Genomic DNA, 24523 nt, shown 5'->3' on the forward strand with positions numbered 1-24523 from the left:
TGCAAGTCATTTTCTCTCTGTTCAACTAATACAGTAGTTAGAAGGTTAAAACCAGTCCATGTACCCACCCCACACCCTTTACAGATGTAGGATCTTAATTTGTGTAACGTGTACGCTACTAATCGGGAAGCAAGTACCGGGAGTGAATTTAATAAATAAACGGACATGGAACAAAACAAGAAACACGAGTAGCGTACAGACATGAAACACTGAAACAGAAACGATAACGCCTGGGGAAAGAACCCAAAGGGAGTTACAGATATAGGGAAGGTAATCAGGGAGGTGATGGAGTCCAGGTGAGTCTCATTAGGCGCAGGTGCGCGTAACGATGGTGGCAGGTATGCGTAATAATGAATAAACTGGCGACAATGAGTGCCAGAGAGGGGGAGCGGTAGTAGACGTGACAGTACCCCCTCCCTGACGCGCGGCACCAGGCGCAGGACGCCGACCAGAGGGACGGTCCTGAGGACCAGGCGCGTGAACCTGTAGAGCTGGCTGAGGCATGGGAGCCTGACGAGCCAACCTAGGTTTGAGAACCTGTCGAGCCAGCTGAGGCATGGGAGCCTGACGAGCCAACCTAGGTTTGAGAACCTGTCGAGCCAGCTGAGGAATGGGAGCCTGACGAGCCAACCTAGGTTTGAGAACCTGTCGAGCCAGCTGAGGCATGGGAGCCTGACGAGCCAACCTAGGTTTGAGAACCTGTCGAGCCAGCTGAGGCATGGGAGCCTGACGAGCCAACCTAGGTTTGAGAACATGTCGAGCCAGCTGAGGCATCCCCGGTTGCGTCAGCAGCCACCCTTGGACCCGACGTCACCAGTAAAAAGAATAAAAAGAAAATCCCTGTTGCTTCCTTTGGCGAGCCGTTATTCTCCAACGAGTACGCTAATAATTGGGAAGCAAGTACAGGGAGTGAATTTAATAAATAAACGAACATGGAACAAAACAAAAAACACGAGTAGCGTACAGACATATAACACAGGAACAGAATCGATAACGCCTGGGGAAAGAACCCAAGGGAGTTACAGATATAGGGGAGGTGAGGGAGTCCAGGTGAGTCTCATGAGGCGCAGGTGGGCGTAACGATGGTGGCAGGTGTGAGTAATAATGAGTAAACTGACGACAACGAGTGCCAGAGAGGTGGAGCGGGAGTAGACGTGACAATTTAAGACAGTTTGCTACAGCAGGAAAACATATTCCTGCAGCAACAGGAAATGTGTGAATTATTATGTGAATTAACATTTTTTGTAGTGATTGATACATTTTCCGTTAAGGCAAATCAAGTCTGACATTTTAAAGTGGAAATTACAAACTTTAGAAGCCTTTTTAAACCTTGAATACACTATAAGTTTGCATTTCCTGCTGTGCAGGAAGATTCTCAGCCACAAAATAGTGATCAAATTAAGATCCTACATCTGTACCTTATCCCTCCCCTGTATCTCTCTGTCTCCCTTGTTCTCTGGCCATGCTGCCATACCAGGCCGGTCTTTGCCATGCTGTGCAAAATAGCATGCACATCACAGGACATTCCCATGTTGTTGACATAACAAAAGTGGAGGAGACGGTCCAGGGCCTCAGGTTTGACCATGCCATCTGCATTCCTTCTGGACTTAATCAAGATGAGCAGCTATTCAGCCAGACAAGTTTCTGTTGCATTTCAGAGTGATTTTCTAAAACGGTTGAAAATAACCTTCTGAAGTCTCAGTATACTGTATCTACATAACGGTTGTTAGAGCTGAGTTCACAATAGCTGCCCATCCATCACTCACTGTATTAAAACATGCTCACCAAATAAAGCCAGTAAAACTTTACTATTTTTATTGATTCTGTTTAAAATGAGAAACAGATCAATATCTACTTGTCAAGAAAGACCCACTGGCTTTATGAGTCAACCCCTAATTAATAAATATGAAACATTGAAAAAAAGAAACAGAAAGAAAACAGACAAAAGCAATCATATCAGTGACCGTTGATAAAGAATGCATGCACAATATGACGTTAGTGTGGATGCCTGAGTATTTTTCTCTTGGGTCAAGAAATAAACTGATTAACGAGCAAAGGACAAACCTCTACGGAACAAAAGGCAAGATTTCATTAAGTTATATCAATAAATCATATCAAAGACTAATGTCCAGTGTGTTTGTGTTTGTCCAGTTTGTATGATTCCACAATAAGAAGATCATCTGGGTTGATTGATGAGGAGCAGATGAGAGCTGAAGGGATAACGGGGCTATTGTGAGACCATTGAGGAGATAAGAAATATATTTTTGGTTTGAGATACAATTTAGAGTGACCTTGCCTGGTTCCTGTGTTATTGATGAATTGTTACACTAAGTTAAAGAGTTTACATATGAGTTTGGCAAGCAAGAGATAATTGGCAAACAGTGCAGTAACTAAGGATGGGACCATGCAGCCATGCATTGTGGGACACTGGAGGATAGCTGTATCCATTCACATCTCCAACCCCAGTCCACCCAGCACTAACCCACCACCACTGTTCCCACAATAACTCTACATGGAGTGATTTGGCATATACATTCCACACATACCAACGTTCATTTATACTATGTATAAACAGTATGTGCTGTACACAAGTTGACTTGACATATGAACATGTCATCCTTGGCATCATTTATATCATTGGTAGAAAGTGTTTGTAAAAGCATGGCATGACCAAATATTGATCCTCAATACAATGCTGTATTACATGCTACTCAACAGGTTCTTTCCCTCAACCAGCAAATGACTTAGTATGCGTGATGTAGGAACAGCAGGTGTGTGTGTGTGTGTGTGTGTGTGTGTATATGCCAACGTCAGATGCTCAGAATGTGACTGTGAAAGGTAACCATGGAGACAGTAGCTTGCAGAGGGAGTCAGGCAGCTTCGGGGTCAGACAGGAGTAGGACAGTGTTTTAAACATGGGGCACCCCACAGCACACCCCGAGGACCAAAAAAACACAATAATCACAACATCATAACAGTGCCCACACAAACAACAAAAACCACAATCCCACATGCCGCAAACTGACATACTATGGGTAATTGAGTACTTTTTAAAACAAGTGCAGGATGATTTGCATAACAACACTAATAACAATATAGATAAATGGAAAGTAAACTTTATAAGAAAGTAAAATCACAAACATAAATATGTAAATGTGGTGATTGGACATGGATCATAAAAATGACCATGCGGTGACTTGGTTCATAAATCCCTTACATTTAGATTGTTCTTGTAAAATGAGATAGAGGCAAAGGAAAATAAGTGATTAGACAGACACAGAATAATTGTCTACACAGCATACAGTGGGGAAATTGACTACTTCTCAATGTGTTTTTCTCAATTGCTGGCATCCTCTTTCCTCGCATCCTTATCAAACCCCATTGGAGGAGAAGACCCAAGGTTCCTCCCCTCAGACATTCTCCTATGAGTTTTGAGAAGGACGCAAGGATAGAAGACACAAGGAATCAAGGAAAGACATTGGGAAAGGGCCACTATTTCCCCTCCTGGCTCCTGGTCCTATACAGCCCAGTGAGAGTCAGTGAGGCACAGGGTGAGCTACGGCCCCATCTCTGGTGGTCTTACCGGCAGGCCTTTCTGTCCTGGCTCTCCCTTGGCTCCTGCTACTCCCTGTATAGAAACATTGAGTCAAGAGTAATGGCACACTAGTGATAACTAGTTATCACTGGCATGAAAGTACTGACTATGAGGGGTTGGGTTAAATGCGGAAGACACATTTCAGTTGAATGCATTCAGTTGTACAACTGACTAGGTATCTCCCTTTCCCTTTCTTTTGATGAAAAAGCAGCAGTAAAACCCATTCTCCGAGTTTGTGAGATCACTGGTTTGTATAGTTGACCATGGTGTAATTAGGTGCGACGTGTTGGTTTTTGCCACACTCATCAAGGCCACAGCTAGACAGGAAGTAGGTGGCTTACCGGCTCTCCTCTGAAACCTCTCTCTCCTGGATAACCCAGAGGACCCTAGGAAGCCAGAGGCAAGTTAGAAGGAGTTTTGTCTCTCTATCTAGGTCATGGAAAGAATGGGGAGGAAACATTAGGTGTGGTTGGGCCCTGGCCTGTGCATGGTACTCACTCTCTCCCCACGTTCTCCTTTCGGCCCCACCGGGCCCTGTAACCCGGGGGCACCCGACTTCCCCTGTAGAGAGACAGGAGAAAAGGTTCAAACAGACACATACACATTTGTTAAAGTGTACAGTAAGTGGATCTAATCTCACTCATATGATTATTATTTCCATTGCACCATTACACACTGCCCACTATAGTCCTAAGGCAGAATCTTACGTTCTGTCCTGCTGGGCCAGGGGGTCCCACGGGGCCTTTGGGGCCTGGAGGACCTGTGTGATGGGATACATAAGGACTGTGAGCATCAACGTAATAGGCAGCCTTTAGGTCAGGTTGCCTTTATAGGCCAAGATAGGTTCTTTTCAGACACACAAGGCAAATTGAGAATGAAAAGAGAGACAAAATAAAGGAGGAAAAAATGATGAATTATGGATGAACGATAGGAAAGGGTTTCATGTTACATGTGTGTTGAGGAACAGATGCAGGGTTAAGACAATCAGATTATGCAAAGGTATTTGGACTATGACATAAACCACTATAAAAAAAAGTCTGAAAATATCCAGAAATCTCAGATGAATACTAACAACTGTGTCCACATTAAGTCTTTCTATTCCTACCCCCACCATAGGTGTGTATAGAATTACTGGTCTTGGCAAACCATTACAAATATGGACATGCTTGTTATAATGTTATAATGAACACTCTTAAATCTTCCTTGTTTGGTCATGATAGAAGTGATGCTGGATAAGTCCTATCCAAAATCGGATCAATCATAGGAGCTGGCCCAAGCTCACTTCTCTCACAGTTCACTTTAAACATGAGAATGGAAAAGGCTCATCTTGACACATGATTTGATGGAACGCTGTTGATGCAAACTGAGGCAAGAGGGACAGGCAAACAACAAATCAATCCAACATTTGAGAGACTGGGAGCAAATCCAACTTCCTCTAAGGAAGTCAGGCATCTCCAGATGAGAGTTGAGGACAGGGGAGTTGTGTTTCAGTGAATCTGACAGAGAATGGAGACTTTTGAGTATTAACCCAAATTAATACTCAATTTAATCACTACACTGACAAGATAATGAAACCAATATGTTACTGGCTAGTGGCTAGCGACCAGGAGAGAAAAACAGACATACTGACCAGCAGGTCCAGCAGGGCCTTGTGGGCCTTGGACAGGCATCCCTCGTGGGTCAGGGAAGGTGTTGGAGAGGAGCAGCTCCTTGCCCTGACCTGGAATACAGAGGATTCAGTGGTTAATAAAAAGGACAAAAGAGGGCTGAACCACATACCTGAAAATGACCTACAGGGGGCGATGTTCTCACACAAATGTTCAGGCTTCTTTCAGCACCATAAAGTATCAAATCTTTACACTGTCCATCTTTCATGAAGGTAAATGTAATATATATATATATATATATATATGGCTGAATATCATAATTATCATATTGTTTGCACTCATTTGTATGTGTACTTCATGTCCTACAGGTACACATGGTACAGTATTTATTAAGAAAGCCTTGTGTCACCTCCATTGACATTGTGCTGACAGAGCACTTCTGAGCTGACCTATATCTATCTGTAGGGAAAGAGAGAGGGAGAGGGGTAGGAAATGTCCAGTGATAGGTGGAAGTGTGTGGTTTTAAAGGGTTGTCTCAGGTTGGCAGGTAGCACTGTGCTGATGGAGTACCACAGAGGGGGAGAGCAGTGAGGGGAAGGCCTGTCAACGAGACACATCCTCCAGCTGCCAGACTGACTCTTATCCCTGTTCCAGCCCCACATAACCCTGCTAACAATAGCCCAGGAAAAGAGGTGTCCGTCTGTCTGTCTGCCTGCCTACCTGTCTGCTTGTCCGTCCACCTGCCTGTCTGTCTCTATTGAAACATTATTTTAGCTTCATCTCCAGCTCCTGTACTTAAACACCCTCTCTGATAGTGAGTCTCTGTCCATGTACTTTCCAACCCCACAGTGTTCTACAATGTAATGCATATGATCTTCTAAGATGGTTGGGTTCCTACATCCCCTTATCCTCCTCCTCTCTACCTGTGACCCTGTCCCACCTTAAAGTTGGAGGGTTCAGTCCGATTCTGCTGCAGGAGATTCCAGCCTCCAAATCCAGACGGGACAGCCAATAAGCCAGGGCTTTCCAAAGGAAGCCCAGCACAGAACCCCTGCATCTGCTGCTTTCACTTTGATGTGAAAGAAATAGTTCACAGACTCAGAATTCTCAATGCCAACATTAATTTACCCACAGCTAGAATTCTTCTGTCAACCTACACATCTGTGCACCGTTCAACACATTTCCTCCTCTCAGTCCTCATCCCTTCTCACTGCCTGGGCTCCACTGTTCAACACATTTCCTCCTCTCAGTCCTCATCCCTTCTCACTGCCTGGGCTCCACTGTTCAACACATTTCCTCCTCTCAGTCCTCATCCCTTCTCACTGCCTGGGCTCCAAACCTTAAGTGAGCTTTATGAACCCCCCCCCAGCTGGTTCAACTCCACATCTGGAAGTGGTTGAGTGACATCAGCGGCGGACAGGTCCTTATCCCAGCATGTGACGTTTGGGTCAAGCCATTGCCACTCTCTTTCTCTCCCCAGACTCAGACCCTCTCAACCACTCAATCACCTTCCTCTCAGGCCTTTGGCAGGTACACATGACAGGTGAGAGGGAGAGGGAGCGTCCGTTAAAACACATTGCATACATTTGTCTCTTTCTAATACCCTTACTTTTATTCCCTTTGCCATTCTCTCTGTTTCTCCTTCAGTTTCTCTCTCTCTCGCTCTCTCTCCCTCTCTTCTAACTCAAATAGATGTTCATCATGACTATGTAATGTAATAGACATTGGGAACATGTTGATTTTCAGTGGAAATTAACAGTATCACCTATTTAAAGATCTAAGCAAGGTAGAATCCTCAGCCCACACCTGTCACAAAAACGACTGTCTCTGCAGCTCCACTCATTTTGGAATTGATTATGTGTGGACTGAGGTCACTTCCTCCAGTTTGGCCCAGAAAAAGACCACCTATTGTGAGAAGGGGAGGGGTGAGGGTGGTTGTCTGACAGGGCCGACTATCCAGACGTTTCTTTTCTTCTGGGACATCTCCAAGTTCATAATACTGGGGTGTGAAAACTCATGAGCTGCACTAGAATGGTCTACCATTTTCACACAAACCCACTGAATGGAAAATTGTACCCAGATGAGCATGAGTGATGGTGGTACAGAGCACTTAGGGCTGTAAGGCAAGGACATTGGCCTACCCATGGACAGTGGCTACCTGTCATTCAGGGCAGGTGGGGCATGCCTGTTTTGCATGTTATTTTGGCATTAATACATGTCACATATCAGTGTGCAAACAATGTAAACAAAAGTTAATAAAGCTGCATACAAACGTAGTCTCTTTTTTGCTTTCTTGAGTAAGGCAGCTCCAAAATGCAGGTGTTTCAGCCTAGCTCAGTGCTTTCTGTGGTGGTGGGGCAGCCAGCGGAAAATATGGAGTGTAGGGGTTGGTAATGTTCTCTAGTTGTGCCGTTATTGGCTCAGTGTTCTGTCAGTCATGGGGACAATACGTTACCACCAAATCTAAGGGTAGAGCTCGAAAATTCAAGCCCCTTGGGTGCTGCCATAGGGTTACATTAGAAGTGCCCATCCAATAAGGCTCAAGGTCATTGGCCACAGTTAAAATGTCAAATCATGTTATATCTACAGCAGTTTTGATTGGACTGATCATGTCGACATCATACTTTCAAAATCTTAGCTAGGAATCTAGTTGTCTTTATCATGAATCTAGTTAACAATCTACTGGCAAATCCTTTTCAATTCTTGTCATATGAAGAGGAATAAGGAAGACAAATTATAGATAAAACGTATTGGTGCTCATCGGCCATTGAACATTACACAACATGTTGGAAATCGCAAATTCAACAATGAGTGATTTTGAAGGAATCAGTGGCTAACTGCAAGCATTGCAAAGCAATCACTAGCCTACTATTCAGTGGAATGGGTGTGTGGTCCCAAGTCTGGGTTTAAGGGTCTCTTTTACAAACTTAAAAGGATAAACATTCAACATTGGCCATGGTGTCAATCCAGCATGACTTCTGTTGTGCTCAAAACAACTGGAAACTCAGAACTAGGAAATCTGATTTGAGTGAGTTCAAGACAACTGGGAACGATCTCCTACTGGAAAAATACGTTTTGAACGGTCATCCAACTCGGAATTCCAAGTCAGGAACTTAGGCTTCTTTCTAGTGCTTCGACCTGAAGATCACTGACGTCATCATGATTGGACCTTTTTCAGAGATCCCAGTTGTCTTAAAAATATAATAAATCCAGAGAATGAATTTGATGACAAAGTTTGATGACAAAATTTGCCCACGAAGAACCGCCACCCCACCTTCCTGTTCAAGTGAGCACAGCACAACAAGGTGAGTCCAAAAATGTCTTGTATGCTGTTGCATAAATGATGTAACATGCCAGGGAGATATGTATACTGTAGCTAAGAAAGTAATAATAAGTGTATGTTGTGTAATAAGCTGTTAGTAGCCCATGCATGAAAACATTAAAAAAATGGTTTGCCCCACCAAGATTTACATGCCATAATCGCCACTGCCCATGACATCATATTTATAAACAAATTCTTTGAGTGTTCCATAACACAACTGTTAATCTGATTCATTGAGTGTGTGTGGTGATGGATATGTCTGTAGAGTATAGTGGTGCTTCTCTTACCCCGGTCTGGCTCTGGGATGCGGGCACTGGCTGGGGCCGGGGGTCCAGGGGGTCCAGGAGGTCCAGGAAGCCCAGGTAGACCCCTCTCTCCTGGGAGACCTGATGGACCTTTGGGTCCTGGGGGAGGGGAGATACACCACACTGTTTCACTGAGGGACAGCATTGGCATGACAACAATGGAAAAGGTAGGAAAAAACTCCATGACAAAAGCAAGAATCAGCATTGGGACAGCATTCAAATCAAATCAAGCTTTAGGATAAAAAACTAAGAATACCAATAAAAACTGAACAACCAAAAAGCACCCTAAGGAAAAGCAAAGCTAAAAAGGTGTGTTTTAAGATGTCTTTTGAATACATCCACAGTTTCGGCCCCCTCAGGTTCTCTGGCAGGCTATTCCAGAGGCTGGGGGCATAGTAACTACAGGCTGTCTCTCCATGCCTCTTGGTCCAAGGCTTTGGTTAAAAGGACAGTGCCAGATGACCTGAGGACCCACTGGGTACATAACTTAAAAGCATGTTTGATATGTATTGGGGTGCACAATCGTGGATTGATTTAAAAACCAATAGAATAATGTTAAAATGAATTAGAAAACTCACAGGCAGCCAGTGCAGAGACCTTAAAACCAGTGTAATGTGTGCTCTCCGTCTGGTCTTGGTCAGTGCTCGAGCTACAGAATTCTGTATGTTTTGCAGTTGACCAATGGCTTTCTTGGGTAGACCAGACTGGAGAGCATTACAGTAGTCAAGCCTGCTTGTAATAAAAGCATGGATGAGCTCTCTGTATCAGCCTGAGAGAGAAATGGCGCACCTTGGCAATGTTCCTCACGTGGTAAAAAGCTATTTTGGTCACGTGTGATTCAAAATTGAGTTCAGAATCAAAAATGACACCTAGGTTTTTTACCTGGTGTTTTATCTTATTTGCCCGTGAATAAAAATGTGCGGCCAGATTCTCTCTCTGTGCTTTGGCTCCAACAATAAGTACCCCCGTCATGTCTTGATTTAGCTGGAGGAGGTTGTGAGCCATCCAAGTATTTAAATCACTAATACAGTCTAATAATTTATCCGTGGAGTTAAAATCCTCTGGTGACACAGAAATGTAAAGTTTTGTATCGTCTGCATAGTAGTGAAAATCAATGCTGTGTCACACCCTGATCGGTTTCACCTGTCTTTGTGCTTGTCTCCACCTACCTCCAGGTGCCGCCCATCTTCCCCATTATCCCCTGAGCATTTATACCTGTGTTCTCTGTTTGTCTGTTGCCAGTTCGTCTTGTCTTGTCAGGTCTTACCAGCATGCTTCCCCGGTTTCCTGTTTCTCAAGTGTTCGTTTCCTAGTTTTCCCAATTCTGACCATTTTGCCTGCCCTGACCCCGAGCCTGCCTGCTGTCCTGTACCTGCCTGACTCTGACCTGATTACGAACCTCTGCCTGTCCTCGACCTGCCCTTATCCTCATCCTGTGTCTGCATCTGGGTCATATCCTGAGTCGTGATATGCTGTGCTTTCTTACAAGGCTGCCAAGGGTTAACATATATAAACTGAGCATGATCATTCATGATCATTGCAACTCCACGAGGTGAGATCTTGCATGGAGCCCCAGGCCGAGGGAGATTGACAGTTCTTTTGTGTTTCTTCCATTTGCGAATAATCGCACCAAATGTTGTCACCTTCTCACCAAGCTGCTTGGCGATGGTCTTGTAGCCCATTCCAGCCTTGTGTAGGTCTACAATCTTGTCCCTGACATCCTTGGAGAGCTCTTTGGTCTTGGCCATGGTGGAGAGTTTGGAATCTGATTGATAGATTGCTTCTGTGGACAGGTGTCTTTTATACAGATAACAAGCTGAGATTAGGAGCACTCCCTTTAAGAGTGTGCTCCTAATCTCAGCTTGTTACCTGTATAAAAGACACCTGGGAACCAGAAATCTTTCTGATTGAGATGGGGTCAAATACTTATTTCCCTCATTAAAATGCAAATCAATTTATAACATTTTTGACATGCGTTTTTCTGGATTTTTTGTTGTTGTTATTCTGTCTCTCACTGTTCAAATAAACCTACTATTAAAATTATAGACTGATCATTTCTTTATCAGTGGGCAAACGTAAAAAATCAGCAGGGGATCAAATAATATTTTCTTCCCTGTATGTTGGCTCTTAGATAATTTACCACTTTAACTAAGGCTGTGCTGTGGTGGGCACAAAAACCACAAAAAAACAGATTGGAATAAAAAAAAATCAAAAACAGTTGGCACTTAAAAAATAATTTAGCTGTATGAAAACCAATTTCTCCAGAATTTTGCTTAAGAATGGAAGGTATTTTGGCCTAAAATTGCTAAGAGCTGAAGAATCTAGATTACTTTTCTTCAGAAGTTTCTTCAGTTTTTAGTGCAGTGGGGAAAGTGCCCGGTGACTGGAGAGAAACTTTTATTCTCTTTTGGTATATCATTAGATTTTTCATTGAGTATTTTCATCATTTCAAAGGGCACCAGATAGGTGAACCCATGATGAAGAGGTTTCACCCTGTGTTGCCTTTCCTGGCATGCCGCACAATGGCAGGGGAGCGCTGGTGAACCTAGACAAATTAGTAGGGTACAGGGCTGTATATAGATGTATAGTAGAGAATGTGAAGGGAAGGAGAATGGGGGAGAGAGAAAGTGAGCGATGCATGGTGTATTAGGTTTCTGTGCTTGGTGGTTAACATCAGCAGCAGGCAAGGAGAGGAGAGAGCAGGCTGAGCGACTGACTGCTGTTCAGCTTTAATTAACAGGCTCTTAATGGCTGTGTGGGAGCTCAAAAGAGGACCTGGGAAAACTCAAATAAACACTATTAAACATTGGAGCATATTAGCGGCACTGGTGCGCAATAAATTAAATGCTGCCTGCGTCTGCATGAGCCGGAGTGTGAGAGCGCTCACAGTTGTGTGTGTGTGCATTACCAGTCCCAACAAGCCAGCCCGTGAAAGTGTTTTTCTCTCCCTCCCACATCGGTTTCTCCTTTTGTTGAAAAAAGGTGAGAAAGAAAAGCTGAGATGTGACTTGTCCCTGTGGCCCAACTGGATTGGCCTGCTCCATTCACAAACCCAAACAAAGTGCCTCACCTCCCCACCACAGCAACATCTGACCTCATTGTTTGCACTTTCCTGAGGTAATGCTGTGCTCAACATGACCCCCCCTCACACACACACACACACACACACACACACACACACACACACACACACACACACACACACACACACACACACACACACACACACACACACACACACACACACACACACACACACACACACACACACACACACACCATCTATCTCCTTCTATCTCTTTGTCTTGTGAACCTGAATAATTCCTGGAGGGTGATGCAACTAACAACAGCTATCACTGATTGTATTATCAGCTATGAATAACTTGGCATAGGAGAGGGTCATTTGTAATGTGTTATTACAGCTCTAATTGGATTTGACACCTCGCTGATTCATTTTCACTTTGCTTTGGAAAACATTGCAGCAAAGACTGGCTGTGTTGTGGTTCTGCACACACTCAATTCTACCTGAAGGACCATGACCCATGGTCAGCAGTACAGTGGCAGAGCACAAAGTGGCTCCATCTCCACAGTCTGTGTGTTAGCATGACGTTAGGGCAAACTAGGCTCTATTTTTCCAGCAGGATAATGGGGCCCTGGAGCAGCTGTGGGCTACAGTGTCAAGGTGTGAGTAAAATTGTGTGTGTGTGTGTGTGTGTGTGTGTGTGTGTGTGTGTGTGTGTGTGTGTGTGTGTGTGTGTGTGTGTGTGTGTGTGTGCGTGCGTGCGTGCGTGCGTGCGTGCGTGCGTGCGTGCGTGCATACGTGTAAGGGAATCGTAGTTCTTCTGTACAGGAAACACATGTCCTGTCTTTGTGCTGATTCAGGGAAAAACAACCCAAAATACATCAGTGCACGGCTCCACACACCCCAACACTAACTCCAACCTCACACTGCTTCCATCCCTGCGGAAGTCCCTGAGTGTGACAACAGTCTACCCTTGACTCTTTAGGAATCTGTCTGAACCACTTTTACACCACTGCTGAGTTCATTCATTTCCCTTCCTCCTAAACTCTTGCTACCAAACATGCTCTCATAAGGCTCAGGGTTTCAGTAACATCAAACACATTCTTGTCAATGTTATCATTTCTAGTATGTGCAATGTACAGGAAGAATTCAGCATATAGGGGAGAAAATAGTTTGTAATAGAAACCCTGAGAATACACATAATATAACGGAGATGGCAAAAACAAGGCAACAATAAACACGTCGTTCCCCCACCACTGATGCAGCTTGTGACTAACACATTTCTGTGAATTACTACAGCTCCCACCTTGGGCCAATCAGTGCAATTTTGTAAATGCCGGATCTCTATGGTAAGACACATCATTCACCCAAGTTTAGTCAAAATCAGCCCAGTGCCGTCTGAGATATTGCGTGTGACTAGCGTACAAACGAATGTACGAACGAATGTACGTACGGACGGAGACAGGTCCACCGTTCCCTACCCGATTTCATCGTGGGGGACAACAATAACACCGCAGACATATGGAAGACATAAGGAGACAGGACTTGTACACATAGCTCATGTTCATTTCAGATTGGATTCACATGGTGTTTCTCAAAAAGTGGGTTTGTCGTTTAACTTTTGCTCTACATCTCATTTCTACCAAGCAGCAGCAGGCAGAGAGCAGGGGTCATATGTCCCTCAGAGAGGGAGGGGTACACCGTCTGCTTGTTCCATACAGAGAGGAACCAGAACCACAGCCACCAGCTCCAACATTCTACATTTACATTTGAGTAATTTAGCAGACGCTCTTATCCAGAGCAACTTACAGGAGCACATGTATGACAAACTTTTATTACTATGTATTTTATTGTCATTAAACTCATAACTGCTCGGGCATGCCTAGGGATTTCTTGTTTTCGGGCTGTTATTTATTATTTGTCCGTAACCATTTACCCTCGAATATAAGCAACAGATATATGCTTTTCTTTATGTTGCTGAACGAATCAACTCTGGTTAGTCAGCAGGCAGGAACAACAGCGAGTATTGCGAGCCATAGGGGAGTTTTGTGTAGTCTGAAGAGAAATATTTTTGGCGGGCTGCTGGAAACCATGCTGAATCAGCGAACTTTGTATTTAGTAAGTCTTATGGTTGAAAAGTCTGTAAGTTATCACCATGTTGTCCGCAGAGGAACTGCTGTGTTTTTTATGGACTACACATGGCTTTGTGGAATGGCCGAGTGGTTTCACAGAAAGACAAACACTCTGATGCAGGATGTCATGATGCAATTTGTTGAGATAGAGCTGAGTGACTTCTCCGCGATTGTTTCAGGCCTTAAGTCAACAGGTAGTGACATACACTCCGGGTTCTTGTCTGCCCTGGCCTAGTGAGAGTACTGTCATAGTTGTCTTAGAGACAATGGGTTAAGTGGGTGGGTACGCATACAATCCCCCTGTCCCTACACTGATCTTCACCATCTTTACCACAAGCGTATTTATTGACAAACAGTGTCAATGTCTTGTAAGACAATAAGCATTTGTTTGACATCGGTGCACCCTGCTTAATCAACTGTAAATCTGGAATTATCTGTTATCCATGAAACAAACATCTACTGAGTACAGTCTGTTATTATCATATTTCAGCCAAAAGGAATGACTGTCACAAATTTGGAGGCTTACGCAATTTTACAGTGAAATCGGTGGTTGTTATAAATCATACACTCTGTCATTGTCTAGTTACAGTAAGTATCTTACCCACTGGTCCTGGGGTCCCCTTAGATCCTGGGGTCCCAGAAGGGCCTCTCACCCCAGCCTCGCCTCTGGGGCCACTGGGGCCCGGCAGTCCCCGAGACCCTAGCTTCCCTGAGCAAAGACAGTGGACAGACACTAGTAACCATTGAGCCATACTGATACAGCCACAAATAAGAGTTTGTGTTACAAAGCAATGACTGACTTGACACCTCAAACCTACCATCTTGTCCAGGGGTACCGTCTCTGCCTCTATCGCCCTGTGGACCTGTGTGTTTGGGAAGAAATAGACAGGCATCAGAGAGCAGACAAGGGCCCAGGGAAAAATGGAGAGAAAGGGGTCGTCCATTGCCTTGTGTGGAAAAATGGACTAGACTTTGAGTGATTCCTGAGGTGAAGGGTCACCAGATGGAGGTGGCAGAGCAGCTGAGCCGTGCACTGAATTAGATAAACTCGCTGAAAGACTAAGCACTGAGATGTTAATTAGGGCCACAGAGGTGCCAGAGAGGAACAAACCCCTTAGCTAGTCATGGGAAACTAAAACCCAAGAGTCCCACACAGGGCAGCAGATTCTGCGAAATTAAAGCTCCTATATTGTAGTGAAACTCAAACCGTACAGTACCAGTCAAAAGTTTGGACACACTTACTCATTCAAGGGTTTTTCATTTGCTTTTACGATTTTCTACATTATAGAATAATAGTGAAGACATCAAAACTATGAAATAATACATGGAATCATGTAGTAACCAAAAAAGCGTTAAACAAATGAAAATATATTTTAAAGTAGCCACGCTTTGCCTTGATGACAGCTTTGCACACTCTTGGCATTCCCTCAACCAGCTTCATGAGGTAGTCACCTGGAATGCATTTCAATTAACAGGGGTGCCTTGTTAAAAGTTAATTTGTGGAATTTCTTTCCTTCTTAATGCGTTTGAGGATATCAGTTGTGTTGTGACAAGGTAGGGGGGTATACAGAAGATAGACCTATTTGGTAAAAGACCAAGTCCATATTACGGCAAGAACAACTCAAATAAACAAAGAGAAACGACTTTGAAAGTTTCTTCAAATCAAATCAACTCAAATTTTATTGGTCACATACACATGGTTAGCAGATGCTAATGCAAGTGTAGCGAAAGGCTTGTGCCACTAGTTCCGACAGTGAAATGAAACTAACAATTTCCCAACAACTACCTAATACACTCAAATTTAAAGGGGTGAATGAGAATATGTACATATAAATATACTGCTCAAAAAAATAAAGGGAACACTTAAACAACACAATGTAACTCCAAGTCAATCACACTTCTGTGAAATCAAACTGTCCACTTTGGAAGCAAGACTGATTGACAATAGATTTCACATGCTGTTGTGCAAATGGAATAGACAACAGGTGGAAATTATAGGCAATTAGCAAGACACCCCCAATAAAGGAGTGGTTCTGCAGGTGGTAACCACAGACCACTTCTCAGTTCCTATGCTTCCTGGCTGATGTTTTGGTCACTTTTGAATGCTGGCGGTGCTTTCACTCTAGTGGTAGCATGAGACGGAGTCTACAACCCACACAAGTGGCTCAGGTAGTGCAGCTCATCCAGGATGGCACATCAATGCAAGCTGTGGCAAGAAGGTTTGCTGTGTCTGTCAGCGTAGTGTCCAGAGCATGGAGGCGCTACCAGGAGACAGGCCAGTACATCAGGAGACGTGGAGGAGGCCGTAGGAGGGCAACAACCCCTCAGCAGGAGGAGCACTGCCAGGAGGAGCAGGAGGAGCACTGCCAGAGCCCTGCAAAAGGACCTCCAGCCGGCCACAAATGTGCATGTGTCTGCTCAAACGGTCAGAAACAGACTCCATGAGGGTGGTATGAGGGCCTGACATCCACAGGTGGGGGTTGTGCTTACAGCCCAACACCGTGCAGGACGTTTGGCATTTGCCAGAGAACACCAAGATTGGCAAATTCGCCACTGGCACCCTGTGCTCTTCACAGATGAAAGCAGGTTCACACTGAGCACGTGACAGACGTGACAGAGTCTGGAGACGCCGTGGAGAACGTTCTGCTGCCTGCAACATCCTCCAGCATGACCGGTTTGGCGGTGGGTCAGTCATGGTGTGGGGTGGCATTTCTTTGGGGGGCCGCACAGCCCTCCATGTGCTCGCCAGAGGTAGCTTGACTGCCATTAGGTACCGAGATGAGATCCTCAGACCCCTTGTGAGACCATATGCTGGTGCGGTTGGCCCTGGGTTCCTCCTAATGCAAGACAATGCTAGACCTCATGTGGCTGGAGTGTGTCAGCAGTTCCTGCAAGAGGAAGGCATTAATGCTATGGACTGGCCCGCCCGTTCCCCAGACCTGAATCCAATTGAGCACATCTGGGACATCATGTATCGCTCCATCCACCAACGCCACGTTGCACCACAGACTGTCCAGGAGTTGGCGGATGCTTTAGTCCAGGTCTGGGAGGAGATCCCTCAGGAGACCATCCGCCACCTCATCAGGAGCATGCCCAGGCGTTGTAGGGAGGTCATACAGGCACGTGGAGGCCACACACACTACTGAGCCTCATTTTGACTTGTTTTAAGGACATTACATCAAAGTTGGATCAGCCTGTAGTGTGGTTTTCCACTTTAATTTTGAGTGTGACTCCAAATCCAGACCTCCAAGGGTTGATAAATTGGATTTCCATTGATTATTTTTGTGTCATTTTGTTGTCAGCACATTCAACTATGTAAAGAAAAATGTATTTAATAAGATTATTTCTTTCATTCAGATCTAGGATGTGTTGTTTAAGTGTTCCCTTTATTTTTTTGAGCAGTGTATATGGACGGGCGATGGCCGAGCGGCATAGGCAATGTGCAATAGAGTATATACATATCATATGAGTAATGTAAGATATGTAAACATTATTAAAGTGGCATTGTTTAACCTGTCTGGGATAGGGGGCAGTATTTTCACGGCCGAATAAAAAACGTACCCGATTTAATCTGGTTACTACTCTTGCCCAGAAACTAGAATATGCATATAATTAGTAGATTTGGATAGAAAACACTCTAAAGTTTCCAAAACTGTTTGAATGGTGTCTGTGAGTATAACAAAACTCATGTGGCATGCAAAAATCTGAGAAGATTCCAAGCAGGAAGTGGCCTGTCTGACAATTTGTAGTCCTTCTGTTGCATCTCTATCGAAATTACAGTATCTGAGCTGTTACGTGACACTTTCTAAGGCTTCCATTGGCTCTCTAAAGCCTTCAGAAACCGGATTGACGCGTCTCCTGTCTCTGGGCAGATAACAGGAGCACAGTTTGTCAGTGGACTGCCTGGTGACAGAGAGACTGGAGATGTGCGTTCACGAGACCTCGCCATTTTTTTCTTTCCCTCTTTGAATGAATACAACATTGTCCGGTTGGAATATTATCGCTATTTTACGAGAAAAATAGCATAAAAATTGATTTTAAACAGTGTTTGACATGCTTCTAAGTACGGTAATGGAACATTTTGAATTTTTTGGTCACGAAATGCACTCGCGTGTTACCCTTTGGATAGTGCCCTGAACGCACAAACAAAACGGAGGTATTTGGATATAACTATGGATTATTTGGAACCAAAACAACATTTGTTGTTGAAGTAGAAGTCCTGGGAGTGCATCCTGACGAAGAACAGCAAAGGTAATAACATTTTTCTAATAGTAATTCTGAGTTTAGTGAGCCCCGAAGTTGGCGGGTGTCTGAGTAGCTAGCCTGTGATGGCTGAGCTATGTACTCAGAATATTGCAAAATGTGCTTTCGCCGAAAAGCTATTTTAAAATCTGACATAGCGATTGCATAAAGGAGTTCTGTATCTATAATTCTTAAAATAATTATGTATTTTGTCAACGTTTATGATGAGTAATTTAGTAAATTCACCGGAAGTTTTCGGTGGGTATGCTAGTCCTGAACATCACATGCTAATGTAAAAAGCTGGTTTTTGATATAAATATGAACTTGATTGAACAATACATGCATGTATTGTATAACATAATGTCCTAGGAGTGTCATCTGATGAAGATCATCAAAGGTTAGTGCTGCATTTAGCTGTGGTTTGGGTTTTTGTGACATATATGCTTGCTTTGAAAATGGCTGTGTGATTATTTTTGGCTGTGTACTCTCCTAACATAATCGAATGTTTTGCTTTCGCTGTAAAGCCTTTTTGAAATCGGACAATGTGGTTGGATTAACGAGAGTCTTATCTTTCAAATGGTGTAAAATAGTCGTATGGTTGAAAAATTGAAATTATTGCATTTTTCAGGTATTTGTATTTCGCGCCACGTTCTTCCATTGGATATTTGGCGAGGCATTCCGCTAGCGGAATGTCTAGATGCAAGAAGTTAAAGTGACTAGTGGGATGGTAACGGTGTGAACAGGCAGTGGCTCGGGTGGTTGTTGTCCTTGATGATCTTTTTGGCCTTCCTGTGACATAGGGTACTGTAGGTGTCATGGAGGGCAGGTAGTTTGCCCCCGGTGATGTGTTGTGCAGACCGCACCACACTCTGGAGAGCCTTGTGGTTGAGGGCAGTGCAGTTGCCGTGCCAGGCTGTGATACAGCCCGACAGGATGCTCTCGATTGTGCATCTGTAAAAGTTTGTCAGCGTTTTGGGTGACAAGCCAAATTTCTTCAGCCTCCTGAAGTTGAAGAGGCGCTGTTGTGCCTTCTTCATCACACTGTCTGTGTGGGTGGACCATTTCAGTTTGTCTGTGATGTGTACGCCAAGGAACTTAAAACTGTCCACCATCTCCACTGCTGTCGCTTCAATGTGGATAGGGGGTGCTCCCTCTGCTGTTTCCTGAAGTTCTCGATCATCTCCTTTCTTTTGTTGACGTTGAGTGAGAGGTTGTTTTCCTGACACCACACTCCGAGTACCCTCACCTCCTCCCTGTAGGCTATCTCGTCGTTGTTGGTAATCAAGCCCACTACTGTTGTGTCATCTGCAAACTTGATGATTGAGTTGGAGGCGTGCATGGCCACGCAGTCGTGGGTGAACAGAGAGTACAGAAGGAGGCGGAGCACGCACCCTTGTGGGGCCCCAGTGTTGAGGGTCAGCGAAGTGGAGATGTTGTTTCCTTCCTTCACCACCTAGGGGCGGCACGTCAGAAAGTCCAGGACCCAATCGCACAGGGCGAGGTTGAGACCCAGGGTCTCCAGCTTGATGATGAGCTTGGAGGGTACTATGGTGTTGAATGCTGAGCTGTAGTCAATGAACAGCATTCTTACATAGGTATTCCTCTTGTCCAAATGGGATAGGGCAGTGTGCAGTGTGATGGCGATTGCATTGTCTGTGGACCTGTTGGGGCGGTATGAAAACTGAAGTGGGTCTAGGGCGGCCGGTAAGGTGGAGGTGATATGATCCTTGATTAGTCTCTCAAGCACTTCATGATGATAGAAGTGAGTGCTACGGGGCAGTAGTCATTTAGTTCAGTTATCTTTGCCTTCTTGGGTACAGGAACAATGGTGGCCATCTTGAAGCATGTGGGGACAGCAGACTGGGATAGGGAGCGATTGAATATGTCCGTAAACACACAAGCCAGCTGGTCTGCGCATGCTAAGGATGCCGTCTGGGCCAGCAGCCTTGCGAGGGTTAACATGTTTAAATGTTTTACTCACGTCAGCCACAGAGAAGGGGGGGGGGGTCCTTGTTAGCAGGCCGCGACGGTGGCACTGTTATCCTCAAAGCAGGCAAGAAGGTGTTTAGTTTATCTGAAAGCGTGACATCGGTGTCCGTGACGAGGCTGGTTTTCTTTTTGTAGTCCGTGATTTCCTGTAGACCCTGCCACATACGTCTCATGTTTGAGCCGTTGAATTGTGACTCCACTTTGTCCCTGTACCGGCATTTCGCTTGTTTGATTGCCTTGTTTATATTCAGCCATATTCCCAGACCTCTTTCCATGGTTAAATGCGGTGGTTCGCACTTTCAGTTTTGCGCAGATGCCGCCGTCCATCCCCGGATTCTGGTTAGGGTAGGTTTAAATAGTCACAGTGGGTACAACATCTCCAATGCGCTTCTTTATAAACTCACTCACTGAGTCAGCGTATAGATCGATGTTGTTCTCTGAGGCTGACCGGAACATATCCCAGTCCACGTGATCAAAACGATCTTGAAGCGTGGATTCCGATTGGTCAGACCAGCGTTGAATGGTTCTAGTCACTGGTACATCCTGTTTGAGTTTTTGCCTATAAGACGGTTGGAGCAAGATGGTGTTGTAGTCGGATTTGTCGAAGAGAGGGTGGGGGAGGGCTTTGTATGCATCGCGGAAGTTAGAGTAGCAGTGATCAAGTGTGTTACCCCCCGCGTGTAGTGCAATCAATCTTCTGATAGAATTTAGGTAGCCTTGTTCTCAGATTTGCTTTGTTAAAATCCCCAGCAACAATAAATGCAGCCTCAGGATATATGGTTTCCAGTTTATGTAGAGTCCAGTGGAGTTCCTTGAGGTCCGTCTTGGTGTCTGCTTGAGGGGGAATGTACAGAGCTATGACGATAACTGATGAGAATTCTCTTGGGAGGTAATATGGCCAGCATTTGATTTTAAGGAATTCTAGGTAGGGTGAGCAGAAGGACTTCAGGAGTTCCTGTAGGTTGTTATGATTACACCATGAGTCGTTAATCATGAAGCATATACCAGGAGTTCCTGTATGTTGTTATGATTACACCATGAGTCGTTAATCATGAAGCATATACCTCTGACCTTCCTCTTTCCAGAAAGGTGTTTATCTCTGTCGGCGCGATACATGGAGAAGCCCGGTGGCTGAACCGATTCCGACAACATATCCCGAGAGAGCCATGTTTCCGTGAAACAGAGAATGTTACAATCTCTGATGTCTCTCTGGAAGGCAACGCTTGCTCGAATTTCATCTACCTTGTTGTCAAGAGACTGGACATTGGCGAGTAGTATACTGTGCACGTCTATGTGCACGTCTACGGAGCCTGACCAGGAGGCCGCTCCGTCTGCCCCTTCTGCAGCGCTGTTCTTTTGGGTCGGCTTCTGGGATTAGATTCATTGTCCTGGGTGGTGGTCCAAACAGAGGATCCACTTCGGGAAAGTCGTATTCCTGGTCGTAATGTTGGTAAGTTGACGTCGCTCTTATATCCAATAGCTCTTCCCGGTTGTATGTAGTAAGACTTAAGATTTCCTGGGTTAACAAGGTAAGAAATAATACATAAAAAACAAAATAAATAGTTTCCTAAGGACTCGAAGCGAGAGATGGTCGGCGCCATCTTGCTAAAAAAGAAGTTGCAAAATGCATCAAGCGCTATGATGAAACTGGCTCTCATGAGGACTGCCACAGGAAAGGAATACCCAGAGTTACCTCTGCTGCAGAGGATAAGTTCATTAGAGTTACCAGCCTCAGAAATTGAGGCCCAAATAAATGCTTCACAGAGTTCAAGTAACAGACACATCTCCACATCAACTGTTCAGAGGAGACTGTGTGAATCAGGCCTTCATGTTCGAGTTGCTGCAAAGAAACCACTACTAAAGGGCTCCCAAGTGGCGCAGCGGTCTAAGGCACTGCATCACAGTGCAAGAGGTGACACTACAGTCCCTGGTTTGAATCCAGGCCGTATCACATCCGGCCGTGATTGGGAGTCCTATAGGGCGGTGCACAAGTGGCCCAGCGTTGTCTGGATTTGGCAGGTGGAGGCCGTCATTGTAAAGTAACTGGCTTGCCTAGTTAAATAAATACAAAAAAATAAAGGACACCAATAAGAAAAAGAGATTTGCTTGGGCCAAGAATCATAAGCAATGGACATTAGACCAGTGGAAATCTGTCCTTTGGTCTGATGAGTCCCAATTTGAGATTTTTGGTTCCAACCGCTGTGTCTTTGTGAGACACAGAATAGGTGAACGAATAATCTCTGCATGTGTGGTTCCCTCTGTGAAGCATAGAGGAGGATGTGTGATGGTGTGGGGGTGCTTTGCTAGTGACACTGTCAGTGATTTAATTAGATTTCAAGGCACACTTAACCAGCATGGCTACCACAGCATTCTGCAGCGATATGCCATCCCATCTGGTTGTGCTTATTGGGACTATCATTTGTTTTTCAACTCGACAATGACCCAACACATCTCCAGGCTGTGTAAGGGCTATTTGACCAAGAAGGAGAGTGATGGAGTGCTGCATTAGATGACTTGGCCTCCACAATCACCTGACCTCAACCCAATTGAGATGGTTTGGGATGAGTTTGGACTGCAGAGTAAAGGAAAAGCAGCCAACAAGTGCTCAGCATATGTGGGATCTCCTTCAAGACTGTTGGAAAAGCATTCCAGGTGAAGCTGGTTTAGAAAATGCCAGAGTGTGCAAAGCTGTCATCAAGGCAAAGGGTAGCTACTTTGAAGAATCTCAAATATAAAATATATTTAGATATTTTTAACACTATTTTGGTTACAAATGATTTCATATGTGTTATTTCATAGTTTTGATGTCTTCACTATGATTCTATAATGTAGAAATGGTAAAATAAAGAAACACCCTTGAATGAGTAGGTGTGTCCAAACTTTTGACTGGTACTGTATATACAGAACAGATCATTTCTCTCTCTCTCAAAACTACTAAGACTGACCCACAAACATTGTCTGTGTGGTAGGACAAACATAATGGTGCATTTACATTCTTCTACAGGCATCAGAAGGCCAGTGATGATCTTAACCTGAGAGAGCCTTTGGCTAAAACAGATTTGAATGTAATTGGATGGAAGTTGATACACTATTGAAAAGCCTTTTGAAAGTGCACCAGCAGAACACTCTATCTTTCTAGCTGCAGCCAACGCTGGGCTGAGCTCCAGGGAAGGAGAGGGCTTTCATGCCCTGAAGTGTTCACTTTCCACACAACAGAACCCTGAAAGAGAGCAGCGCAGACAACTACAAATTAGTATGCGTGTGTGTGTGTGTGTGTGTGTGTGTGTGTGTGTGTGTGTGTGTGTGTGTGTGTGTGTGTGTGTGTGTGTGTGTGTGTGTGTGTGTGTGTGTGTGTGTGTGTGTGTGTGTGTGTGTGTGCGTGCATGCATGCGTGCGTGTGTGTGTGTGTGTGTGTGCACGTCTCTCTCTTAGCGACAGAAGAAATATGATATGGGGGAGGAGAGCAGGTTGAGATGTAATGGAGAACGAATTACAGCACACGAAGAGAGCCGTGCAGAGTAATTTTCTAAGAAATTATCAAACATAACCTGCTTCACTCAAATCAGTAGGAATACATGGCTGTTCCTAAAATCTGCCCATGCATGTGTATAGGAGACTTGTACGTACCTAAGGGTCCCCGCTCGCCAGGGGCTCCTTTGGTTTGTGGAGCCCCTGTCTGTGAGGAAGACTCCGGTGCCGTTCCTTCTTCACCCTGTAGGTGGCGGTGAGAAGTGGAGGCAGAAGAGGACAGCACTTGGACCTATTGGATAAAATAGGAAAGAGAGAAACTTGAAGAGATGTTTTAATTTACATTTTCATTAGGATCCCCATTATCCGACACCAGTGCCGACAGCTAGTCTTACTGGGGTCCGACACATAACGAAAAAGACAATACAGATAAAATACTTCACAATTTATTGTAGTGTGCGTGTGTGTTTCCATCTATCAGAGAAATGCCAATGCCTTTCAAATGGACTCAAACACTGGTGTTCATGATCAGAGACTGTAGACTCTCGCTGCAGCACAGTTTTCAGTAGAGGAGTCCATGACTGTACCTTTTCCTCCAGTGAGCTGAGTCTGTCTGTCAGGGCTGTGAATCGACTACAGTTGAGGCAATCTGGAGAACAGACAAAGAAAAAAATACTATACGTGGACAAGTATCGATATCTGCAAAAAGTACTTCCAAAAATGTACTTCAGTGAATATGAGAAACATGGGGCCTGAGTGTTAAGCAAAACATTGTAAAGGAGATAAATTGGATCCCAGGTGTTCTGAGTCTGATGATATTTAAAAGAGAAATATGGTTCCT

General features: G+C 44.5%; 1 protein-coding gene across 4 annotated transcripts in view; it reads right to left on the reverse strand.

Annotated features, from left to right (window-relative positions):
- emid1 (EMI domain containing 1) overlaps positions 1 to 24523 on the reverse strand; it is a 98257-nt gene that overhangs the window by 5242 nt on the left and 68492 nt on the right. For 3 of the 4 annotated variants that reach the window (XM_045703159.1, XM_014161212.2, XM_014161213.2), the window contains 10 exons: positions 24270 to 24331; positions 23842 to 23974; positions 14802 to 14846; positions 14585 to 14692; positions 8812 to 8928; positions 5226 to 5315; positions 4303 to 4355; positions 4094 to 4156; positions 3937 to 3981; positions 3584 to 3628 (listed from right to left, as the gene is read on the reverse strand). In XM_045703159.1, the coding sequence (XP_045559115.1) occupies positions 3584 to 3628; positions 3937 to 3981; positions 4094 to 4156; positions 4303 to 4355; positions 5226 to 5315; positions 8812 to 8928; positions 14585 to 14692; positions 14802 to 14846; positions 23842 to 23974; positions 24270 to 24331 (761 nt within the window). Of the gene's footprint in view, positions 1 to 1798; positions 3230 to 3583; positions 3629 to 3936; positions 3982 to 4093; positions 4157 to 4302; positions 4356 to 5225; positions 5316 to 8811; positions 8929 to 14584; positions 14693 to 14801; positions 14847 to 23841; positions 23975 to 24269; positions 24332 to 24523 lie in introns of those variants that run through there. The other variant, XM_045703160.1, reaches the window with a different exon arrangement.

Source organism: Salmo salar, chromosome ssa20 (assembly GCF_905237065.1).
Source record: "Salmo salar chromosome ssa20, Ssal_v3.1, whole genome shotgun sequence".
Lineage (NCBI taxonomy): Eukaryota > Metazoa > Chordata > Actinopteri > Salmoniformes > Salmonidae > Salmo > Salmo salar.